Here is a 12,122-nt window from a genome sequence, read left to right as displayed (position 1 = left end):
TGTCGATAATGAGGCGGTGGTTGGAAAGATGGAGCAATCGCTGCAGCTTCTGCATACGAATGGAGTGTACAGGCGACCGGCGGATGTGCGTGCACAGTCTTCGCACCTTCTGGAGCAGGGCTGTTAACTCCGGATAATTTTTGAGGAAGCACTGCACCACCAGGTTAAAGGTGTGAGCCAAGCAAGGTATGTGGCTGAGTTTTGAAAGGGCTATGGCTGCCACAAAATTACGGCCGTTATCACTAACTACCTTGCCTGCCTCAAGATGTTCACTGCCCAGCCATGACTCAGTTTGTCGCTGAAAGTACTCGGCCAGCACCTCGGCGGTGTGTCTGTCGCCCAAACACATCATCTGCAACACAGCCTGCTGACGCTTTCCACTAGCTGCTCGATAGGGGGACATCTCGTGTGCAACAGTGGCAGCTGCAGATGGAGTGCTCGTACGACTGCGCTCTGTGGACGAGCTTTCGCTTCTGGAGGAGGAGGAGGAGGGTCGAACGCCTACAGCCAACTGTTTCCTATACCGTGGGCTAGGCAGCGCTGTCCCCTGTGGACCCTGCATCCACCACATTAACCCAGTGCGCAGTGATGGACACGTAACGGCCCTGGCCATGCCGACTGGACCATGCATCAGTTGTGAGGTGCACCTTTCCACTCACTGACTGCTTGAGTGCATGGACAATGCGGTCTTTCACATGATGGTGGAGGGCTGGGATGGCTTTGCGAGAGAAGAAGTGGTGACTGGGTAGGTCATAGCGTGGTACTGCATAGGCCATGAGTTCGCGGAAAGCTGCGCTTTCCACCAACCGATAGGGCATCATCTCAAACGAGATTCGTTTGGCAATGTGGGCGTTCAAACCCAGTGTACGCGGATGAGAGACTGAGTACTTTCTTGACCTACTCATAGTGTCTGGGAGGGTGAGCTGGACTTGAGAGCTGCATATGGTGGAAGTAGCGGTGGACAGGGCGGACTGAGAGAGGGTTGATGATGGTGATGGAGTTTGTGTTCTTTCTGATGGCCTAGAATCAGTCTTTCGTTGATATAACAGTGGGATTCCCTGACTGCTGTGGCCTTGCAACGACACCTCAACATTTGCTGCTGTGCTAACCGGTGGGCTTACAGTGGGGGAAACAATGTAGCGTTGTGTCCACGCTTGCAAGTGCATGGTGGTTAAATGTCTAAGCATGCAACTGGTATTCAAATTTTTCAGATTTTTCCCTCAGCTAAAGGTCTTTGCGCACTTCTTACAGATAACCTTGGCCTGATCATGAGGATTTTGTTCAAAAAAGTGCCACACTGCACTCTTCCTACTTTGGCAGACATTTTGCGGCCTAGCACGCTGTGATCTTTTGACCCTCTGGACAAGCTGTCCAGCAACTCTTTTGATTTTTGGAACCTGTCTTTGGAGTGCTCCGGGCCTGCCAGATAACAGCTGTTGCGATGTCGATGTATGCTGTGGATGCTCCTCATCTGAGCTATTAGAAGCAGCACCCTCTTCCCCCAATGGATGCCAATCTGGGTCAACAACTGGGTCATCCATCACCTCCTCTTCAATGTCATATGCACCTTCCTCTGTGTCACCGTGTATGGTGGTATAGTGTGCGGGAAGGGGCACCTGAGTCTCATCAGGGTCAGAATCTGGCTCTGTACACTGCGAGGACAATGTAGTGCTCTGAGTGAATGTACCAGCAGAATCATCTATCAGCTGCTGTGCATCAGTGCACTCCATGTTAGATTCATCTTGGCCTGGGTAATTCACCATTTCACTTGATAATCCAGGCATGGTATGTGAAAACAGCTCCATGGAGTAATCAATAGTATGGCCTGCGTCATCCTTCAATCTTGGTTGGGGTGAAGGACACAAGGAAAGGTGTGGTTCATGAACATGAGCCTCCAATGACGACTCAGTGCTTTTACTTTTTACAACTTCAGAAGAGGAGGAGATAGAGCTGGAGGCTGAGTCAGCAATGTAAGACAAAACTTTTTCCTGCAGCTCTGGCTTTAAAAGTGGTTTGCCAAGTCCTAGAAAACTAAGCCTTCGAGGCCTTGTGGAGCCAGACGATGACGCAGGCTCAACACCTCCTGCATTCGGTCCTATTTTGCTCTTGCCACTACCATCAGATCCACCACCAACACCATCATTACCAGCTGCCAACCCCCGCCCAATTCCACGGCCTCTTCCACCATCCTTCCTCATTTTTGTAGAAATGTAGACAAAATCCAACAAACTATATAGTAATGTAAAACAAGGTACAAGGTGTCTATTGGACAGGGGAGATTTTGAATTTCTGCACACACTAGTGGACACTGGACACTTTTGGATTGTGTGAGGCCCACTGAATATCAGAGCACTATGTCACAGGCTCGATGGCACAGGTGTGAAAAAAGTGACTACAGGATAAGGGAGATTTTGAATTTCTGCACACACTAGTGGACACTGGACACTTTTGGATTGTGTGAGGCCCACTGAATATCAGAGCACTATGTCACAGGCTCGATGGCACAGGTGTGAAAAAAGTGACTACAGGATCACAGAGATTTTGAATTTCTGCACACACTAGTGGACACTGGACACTTTTGGATTGTGTGAGGCCCACTGAATATCAGAGCACTATGTCACAGGCTCGATGGCACAGGTGTGAAAAAAGTGACTACAGGATCACAGAGATTTTGAATTTCCGCACACACTTGTGGACACTGGACACTTATGGATTGTGTGAGGCCCACTGAATATCAGAGCACTATGTCACAGGCTCGATGGCACAGGTGTGAAAAAAGTGACTACAGGATCACAGAGATTTTGAATTTCTGCACACACTTGTGGACACTGGACACTTATGGATTGTGTGAGGCCCACTGAATATCAGAGCACTATGTCACAGGCTCGATGGCACAGGTGTGAAAAAAGTGACTACAGGATCACAGAGATTTTGAATTTCTGCACACACTTGTGGACACTGGACACTTATGGATTGTGTGAGGCCCACTAAATATCAGAGCACTATGTCACAGGCTCGATGGCACAGGTGTGAAAAAAGTGACTACAGGATCACAGAGATTTTGAATTTCTGCACACACTAGTGGACACTGGACACTTTTGGATTGTGTGAGGCCCACTGAATATCAGAGCACTATGTCACAGGCTCGATGGCACAGGTGTGAAAAAAGTGACTACAGGATCACAGAGATTTTGAATTTCTGCACACACTAGTGGACACTGGACACTTTTGGATTGTGTGAGGCCCACTGAATAGAGCACTATGTCACAGGCTCGATGGCACAGGTGTGAAAAAAGTGACTACAGGATCACAGAGATTTTGAATTTCTGCACACACTTGTGGACACTGGACACTTATGGTTTGTGTGAGGCCCACTGAATATCAGAGCACTATGTCACAGGCTCGATGGCACAGGTGTGAAAAAAGTGACTACAGGATCACAGAGATTTTGAATTTCTGCACACACTTGTGGACACTGGACACTTATGGATTGTGTGAGGCCCACTGAATATCAGAGCACTATGTCACAGGCTCGATGGCACAGGTGTGAAAAAAGTGACTACAGGATCACAGAGATTTTGAATTTCTGCACACACTTGTGGACACTGGACACTTATGGATTGTGTGAGGCCCACTGAATATCAGAGCACTATGTCACAGGCTCGATGGCACAGGTGTGAAAAAAGTGACTACAGGATCACAGAGATTTTGAATTTCTGCACACACTAGTGGACACTGGACACTTTTGGATTGTGTGAGGCCCACTGAATATCAGAGCGCTATGTCACAGGCAGAAATTGGCTAGTGTATCACAAACTACAAGGTGTATGTAGAATTGGGCAGAATAGGAATCTCCCTAGAGTGTAGGTCTGTAAGAACGGAACAAGTCCTCCACTTATCCTTCTACAGTGACACACAGATAGCTTCACTCTGGCCGTGATAACAGCCGTTACACGGTACTGAGAGGAGCGTGCACGTACACGGCTGTCCGGTGTACGTAAAATTGTCAAGCTCCGTGTTTTTTAAGTATACGGACTGACACACGCTGTCTCTCTATAGTTTTGAATGTGATCAAACAGCAAATATATTTAACTGTTTGAAAGCTAGACAAAACTAGAAGGTGCAGGTCTGTAAGAACGGAACATGTCCTCGACTTATTCTCACAGAGTGACACACAGATAGCTTCACTGTGGCTGTGATAACAGCCGTTACACAGTACTGTGTGAGGAGCGTACACCGCTGTATGGTGTGAAAAAATGCACGCTCAGTACCACAGCAGGACAAAGAAAAAAAATTGGGATTGCTTTTAAAAAAGCAGTTTGCAGAGCAGTGGGTAAACAGCAATGCAGCTGTCAGGAAGCCTTAGAAGGCAGCCTAACAACCAACACCGCTGATCCACCACAATATAGCCTCCCCTTGCACTGCACACACAGTGACTGGTGTGTTGTACAGGCAAAATCGCTAGCAGCAGAAGCAGTTTTTTTTTCTTCTTCCCTGCCTAACGCTCTCCCTACAGAATCAGCAGCAGCAACCTCTCCCTATGCTAAGATCGGCAGAAGTAAGATGGCGGTCGGCGTGCACGCCCTTTTATACCCCCTGTGACGCCCACCAAAGCAAGCCAATCACTTGCATGCCCTTCTGAAAGATGGTGGTGACCCCTGCCTATGTCATCACGTTGCCCACAGTGTCCGTGGATCCTGATTGGCTGAAAAAGAGCGCAAAACAAACTTTTGAAACTCGACTTTGGCGCGTAAGTCGCCGACCTCGTGGCCGACCTCATACTAGGGTCGGGTTTCGTTTCATGAAACCCGACTTTGCTAAAAGTCGGCGACTTTTGAAATTTTTCGAGCCGTTTCGCTCAACTCTAACCACCACTATTCTCGAGAACACATTGAGCGGAGGTCGAGCATACGCACCACGACGCCATTCCGTCTCAATGGAACCTCAGTACTCAGTTATGTACAGCAATCCCATTGAGAATGAATGGAGTGGAAGTGCACATGCTCAACCTCGGCTCCATTCACATTCTCAGGATCAATCAATTTTAGGGCTCATTAATGTACAAGAACAACAGTCCAAGTTTTATTAGTGATGTTTTTCAGCGTTTCATTCGAGTTTCGTCAGTTTTGTCTTGGATGAAAAACCAAAAATAAATTTAAAAAAATTTCAGTTTTGAAAAAAAAGCGCAGCAGGCGCTAGTCTCATCCATTTCTCGGATGAGGCTCACTCATACATTTCAATGCGTGTGCGCTAAAGCGAGGCCATGCAGACTCCATCCATTTTTAACGGATCCCATTGCAATTGTTATAATAGGAAACTCTAATTATTTTAGTTATTGTTGTAAAAAAACAGGGCATATGGATGAAAATATGAATTAATAATCATCCATATTTTCTGGACTCGGCCTAAGGGCTCATACTCACTTGCGAGAGACTCGCACAATTCTCTCGCATGAAAACCTTGCACTGCCGCCGGCACTCAGATAGGAAAAGTGCGGCTGCATTGAAATACATATAGCCGCATGCTCCGGTCCGAAAACCGGCAGCAGTGCCAGGTTTTCATGCGAGAGACTTGCACGAGAACCGTGCGAGTCTCTCGCAAGTGAGTATGAGCCCTAATACTGAGAGATGGGGGGGGAACAGACAGCCAGCTGGACGAGGAGCAAGAGTTCGGACTGATCGGAAACGTCTTTACAAAAGCACAGTTACGCCTGTTTCACACTTCAGTTTTTTGTGTCAGTTAAAATCCGCCAAAAAGGCGAAAAAATGGATCCGTTCCTAACTGATGTGAAGCCACCGGATCCGTTTTTTTGACGGATCCGCCGAATGAAGAATTTTAAAGGAACCGCTGCCCGAGAGAGAGAGAGAGAGAGAGACTGGACATGTCTTATGAGTGGAGCAAACTGTCCAGGCATCTCGGCGGACGCAAAAAAATTGACGGATCCGCAAAAAAACCGGATCCAACGGATGGCCATCCGTCAAGATCCGCCGGTAATGCAAGTCAATGGGGAAAAAAACGGATCCGCCAAAAAAATGGCAGATCCGTTTTTTTGCAAAAACGCCGGATTTTGACTGATGGTCAAAAACGGAAGTGTGAAACAGGCCTTAGATAAAGGACTTAGACACTCTGCAACAGCAGCAAAATGGTGGGAAATATTTAATAAAGACTAATTAAACAGTTTTCACTTTTCATTTAGGAAGCAAATGAACAATTAAAAATGTCTATGGCAAGATACAGTATACAGAGCCGGCTTTAAAACACTGTTCACACCCTGTAGAGCACGAGTACGGCCCAGCCGCTCAAAATAGGCATAAATCGCTGAGCCTTGTCACAGTTTTTACATTGAAGGTTTTAATTTTTCTGTCTCTAGACCGGGAAAAGCAGCACAAAGGTGGATCTCTTGGCTTACGCCAATGAGCTGGAAGAAAATGCTGACATGCTGGTAAGTCTACCGTACACTCTTTGTTCTTCATATATTGCAGGATATAAATTTTATATTTAAAATTTTAGAATTAAATAATATGAGCAAGCATTTCTACAGATTTCTTCTGATTTCCTTGAAGTTTGGAAGTTATCCATTATTAATTGGATAGGGGATAACTTCCCTATCGCTGGGGGTCATAGAATCATAGAATCATAGAATCGTAGAGTTGGAAGGGACCTCCTGGGCCATCTGGTCCAACCCCCTGCTCAAAGCAGGATTCGCTAAATCATCCCAGTCAGATGTCTGTCCAGCCTCTGTTTGAAGACTTCCATTGAAGGAGAACTCACCACTTCTCGTGGCAGCCTGTTCCACTCATTGATCACTCTAACTGTCAAAAAGTTTTTTCTAATATCTAATCTGTGTCTCCTCCCATTCAGTTTCATCCCATTGCTTCTAGTCTTTCCTTGTGCAAATGAGAATAAAGTTGATCCTTCTACAATGTGACAGCCCTTTAGATATTTGTAGACAGCTTTTAAGTCTCCTCTCAGTCTTCTCTTTTGCAAACTAAACATTCCCAAATCCTGCAACCTTTCCTCATAAGACAGGGTTTGCAGACCGGTCACCATTCTGGTCGCTCTTTTCTGAACTTGCTCCAGTTTGTTGATGTCTTTTTTAAAATGTGGTGCCCAAAACTGGACACAATATTCCAGATGAGGTCTGACCAAAGAGGAGTAGAGGGAAATAATGACTTCACGTGATCTAGACTGTATGCTTCTGTTAATACATCCTAGAATTGCATTTGCCTTTTTTGCTGCTGCATCACACTGTTGACTCATATTCAGTCTGTTATCTATTAGTATACCCAAGTCTTTTTCACATGTGCTGTCACTTAGCCCTATTCCTCCCATTCTGTATATGCTTTTTTCATTTTTATTGCCCAGATGTAGTACTTTGCATTTCTCCCTGTTAAAAACCGTTCTGTTAGTTGCTGCCCACTTCTCCAGTTTATTTAAATCTTTTTGAATCCTCTCTCTCTCTTCTCTAGTATTAGCTATCCCTCCTAGCTTTGTGTCATCAGCAAATTTAATCAGTTTACCCTCAATTCCTTCATCTAAATCGTTGATAAAGATGTTGAACAATACAGGGCCCAGGACAGAGCCCTGTGGTACCCCACTTGAGACATTCTTCCAACTGGATGTGCAGTCATTTACGACCACTCTTTGTGTCCGATCACTAAGCCAGTTATGAATCCACCTAACAGTTGCCTTGTCCATTCCATACTTAGTCATTTTTTCAATAAGGATTGTATGAGAGACTTTGTCAAATGCTTTGCTGAAGTCAAGATATACTATATCTACAGCATTTCCTTGATCCACCCAATCAGTGATACCATCATAGAAGGAAATTAAGTTAGTCTGACATGACTTATTAGTTACAAACCCATGCTGACTCTGTTTAATCACTTCATTCTTATCCAGGTATTGACATACATGTTGTTTAATAATTTGTTCAAAGATCTTTCCTGGTATAGAAGTCAGACTCACCGGCCTATAGTTGCCTGGGTCCACCTTCTTCCCCTTTTTGAAGATAGGAACAACATTTGCTCTTCTCCAGTCTTCTGGCACTTCTCCTGTTCTCCAAGAATTTTCAAAGATTATGGAGAGGGGTTCGAAAATTTCTTCTGCTATCTCCTTCAGTACTCTGGGGTGTAATTCATCTGGACCTGGAGACTTGAATTCATTTAGGTTAGCTAAGTGTTTCCTCACTATCTTTCTGTTTATAGATATCCTGGATTCTTCTATTCCCTTAATAGGACAGTGAATAACAGTTGATGTTACATTTCCTTTCTGAGAGAAAACAGATGCAAAATAGGAATTTAAAAGTTCAGCCTTCTCAACATCCTGTCTTACCATTTCATCATTTTCATCCTGTAAAAATCCTATAGCATCTTTGACTTTTCTTTTACTTTTGACATATCCCCAAAATCCTTTATTATTGCTTTTGACATCTCTTGCAAGCCTCAATTCATTTTCAGCTTTAGATAATCTGATTTGTGCCCTGCAGGTTCTGCAGACAGCATTATATTCTTCTTTAGATATGCCTCCCTCTTTCCATTTTATAAACATTTTTTTCTTCCTTTTTAGCATGTGCTTAAGTTCTGTGTTCATCCATCCTGGTTTCCTTAAATGCTTCCTATTCTTCCCTCTTTTCGGAATTGTTAACAACTGTGCTTTGAGAATTTCATTTTTCAAGATTTCCCATCCTTCCTGGACATTTTTGTCTTTAAGGATATCCAGCCATTGGATCCCTCCAATTCTCTTTCTGAATCCTTTAAAATCTGCCTTTCTGAAATCTAACCTTGATGTCTGAGTCTTCACAGGTCTTCCGCCTCTAGTTATCCAAAATTCTAAAATAGCATGGTCGCTACCTCCTAGGGTCCCAGCCACTTTTACCTCCTCAACCATTTCCTCCCTGTTTATAAGGATTAGATCCAAGGTAGCAGTTCCCCTTGTTTTCTCCCTTACCTTTTGGAAGATAAAGTTGTCAGCAAGAGAGGATAAGAATTTCCTTGACCTGTTAGTTTTGCCTGAGAGAGATTCCCAACAAATGTCTGGATAGTTGAAATCTCCCATGACAACTATGTCATATTTTTTGGAGAACTTGGCCATTTGATGCATAAAGAGTTCATCCATATCTTCAGCTTGCACAGGCGGCCTGTAGTAAATGCCTACAATGGTGTCCTTTCCATTGTTCTGTCCTTGTATTCTTACCCAAACAGTTTCCACAGAACTCCCAGTCTCTGAAGCTTCAATCTCTGTGCAGATATACGCGTTTCTAACATACAATGCGACACCCCCTCCTCGCTTATCAAATCTGTTTCTTGCAAATAAGTTGTATCCTTCTAGTCTTGTATTCCAATCATGTGTATTGTCCCACCAAGTTTCAGTGATTCCAATGACATCATATTTCTTTTCCTGAATGGTTGAGCCCCTATTAACTTAGAGAGCCTGGGTTCTGAAGATTCCTGTGTGAATGGAGTAATGATCGATGATGCCCATCTGCGCCACATTCTTTCACAATGGTGGTGTCGAAGACCAGCTGACCGCTGTGCTTGGCTATCTCCAGCGGTCCCATTAAGAATGATTAGAGCAGGAGTGTGCATGATCCACCATTGCTTTAATCACACGGGACTCTTCAGAGCCTCGATTCTCCAATTCAGCCAGGTCCCAGAATTTGGACCCCCAACGTTCGGGAAGTTATGCCCTATCCAATAAATAGGGGGAATTGTCCAAACTTGGTACAACCCCTTTAAAAGAAATATCTAATTATGCAGAGCAGATAAATGTCTTAACTAGTGATGAGCAAGCATGCCGGATAAGGCTTTATCTGAGCATGCTCAGGTGTTAACCGAGTGTCTTCGGCGCACTCAAATAATTTGTTCAAGTCCCCGCGGCTGCATGTCTCATGGCTGTTAGACAGCCACAACACATGCAGGAAATGCCGAGCAGCTGCGAGGGACTCAAACATATTTTTCAAGCATGCCAAAGACCCTCTGTTAGCACATGAGCATGCCTGGATAACGCCTTACCCGGGCATGTTCGCTCATCACTGGTCTTAACATATTGTGATCGCTGCTGGAGCTCCAATATTCAGATATAAAGTTTAAAGGGTTGATCTCATCTTCTTTTGTTCAGGAGCACATAGCTCCTCTGCCCACCAACTTCTCGTTGGGGCAGGGGGGTGGTGCGTTTCTGAAGACTGACAGTTCTGACCAGTGGCATGGTTATGCTGCTGATCTGAACTGAGCACTCTGCAATGGGGACAGAGGTAGCTTTGCCTCTGCATCATCGCACGGAGCGTAGAGGAATTGGGGCTTGTCTGATGCAGAGATCCGGCAAGCGGAATGGACTCATTACCTAGGACTCTACCGTGGCCGATAATCTAGGGTATAATTGGTATACAATAGGTTTAAAAACCTCTCCGTTACTGAGAATGGGGAGGATTTTTTTTTTTAAAAAGAAGGGAAACTGCAACGTTGCTTGTTTTTATAAGTACTTTGCAATGTCGGCTATTTAGGAACTCGAGAAAACCTTGTTAAATAATAAAATGTGACTGTAGACACCACTAGCGGGGGGCTTAGGAGTGTGCCGCATACTGTATTTCTACAGAGATCTCTTTAGTAGTGGCTGAAGGAAGGCAGGGTGCTTTTATTTAAAGGGAATGTCCACTACTCGGCCAACTCCTTCTCAAGTGCTATATTATACAGTATCGACTGTTTTTATTTTATATGGGGGAATATAGCAAGTGAGTAGTGACCAATCACTAACTCTGTCAGCAAGGAATTTTAGACTTTTCTAGTTGAAAAAATGTAAATAGTTTTCAAAACTGGTCATTTACTTTTCGAGAGAAGATTAATTTTTCCTATTTCAAAGAGCAGGCTTCTTCTGTATCATCACTTATTGTTTTGATACTGGCAGTATGACTAATAATCTATATGGCTATTTCTAGCTTGCGATTATGGGTCAGATGTGGCCATTACACATGTGTCCTTCCTTACTTTTCCTGGACATGTCTTATGAGTGGAGCAAACTGTCCAGCTATGAAAACTCCACCCTGATTTAGGCGATACTGTTGGACGATGTTTGTGTCTTACGTAGCCGCTGAGCGATTCTGGTGGGAATCTGATGATTGCCACAACCTTGGATAATGAATGCGATGACTTTAGGTTCATGTCGGGTAGCGCTTCTATGGGCCAATTCACAATGCTGCCTTACGCTACTAATCGATGGACTTGTTTTATGATGATTAACCCTGTGTTGTAACGCAACTTTTACATCAATAACGACTCTGCCCAGAAATCTTTCTATTTCCTTTCAGCCAAAAGGAGCATTAGGAAATGCTTTAAAAGGACACGCAAATAGTATACGGATGATACACCTTCAGCAAGTCGTACCGATGGAGCAGTCAATGGTAAACACTATGGGTATTCTATACTGTGTAGGCCGAAAAGGGGATTGGGATGGGCCGCTGGACTCTACCTTGTGGCTACCATTGGTGTTCTCCAATATACGGGCGGCTGTCATATTTTCACTCTGTCCTTTACATGAATCCATGTGTCACACATATAGTGGCTGCCGTTATGTAGCTTAATGGCACTAATCTCAGTCACTACAGCCATTACTTTTGCTTGCAGTTTCCGCTTAACGTGTAGAAGTCTAGGTAAAGCAAAGTTTCATGACCCCGCTTTTTTTCGAAGGACATGTGGTTGCTCAATTGTCAATAAGGGGCTCCAAAATAAAACATGTCCTAAAAAAATAGTCAAGAAGATCCAACAGAAGGCGAATCAGAAGGCGAATCAGCATAGCACTTAACTAGATTTGGTCACAGATGTCTCACTTTGAAAATGGTTAGTTCCCCCCAAAAAGAAGTTATTTCCTAACTTTAGGATAGTGAATAACTTGCTGACCATGGGGTCTGACCGCTTACACCACCTGAGATCTCAAGATCGGGAATCCTGAGATCAGGAGTCTACAGCTCCTTCTTGAATAGATCGGAGATGTACGTGCCTGGCCTTTGCTCTGGTCATTGTCTATAGGATGCCAGAAAAAGCGGAGAGGTGTTTTCTGCTATTTCCGGCAGTCCCATTGGTAATGGAGCAGAGGTGGAGCATGTTCATCTCGACCCCCATTCAAGAAGG

General features: G+C 44.5%; 1 protein-coding gene across 8 annotated transcripts in view; it reads left to right on the top strand.

Moving 5' to 3' along the window:
- The window catches only part of PROM1 (prominin 1), a 317,825-nt gene that overhangs the window by 251,953 nt on the left and 53,750 nt on the right, over positions 1 to 12,122 (top strand). For all 8 annotated transcript variants that reach the window (XM_073574622.1, XM_073574619.1, XM_073574616.1 and 5 more), the window contains 2 exons: positions 6,371 to 6,442; positions 11,303 to 11,395. In XM_073574622.1, the coding sequence (XP_073430723.1) occupies positions 6,371 to 6,442; positions 11,303 to 11,395 (165 nt within the window). The remainder of the gene's footprint in view (positions 1 to 6,370; positions 6,443 to 11,302; positions 11,396 to 12,122) is intronic.

This window comes from Dendrobates tinctorius, unplaced genomic scaffold, assembly GCF_039654945.1.
Source record: "Dendrobates tinctorius isolate UK_male_01 unplaced genomic scaffold, ASM3965494v1 ptg000039l, whole genome shotgun sequence".
NCBI classification, from domain to species: domain Eukaryota; kingdom Metazoa; phylum Chordata; class Amphibia; order Anura; family Dendrobatidae; genus Dendrobates; species Dendrobates tinctorius.
This window is presented reverse-complemented; position numbering and strand designations above follow the sequence as displayed.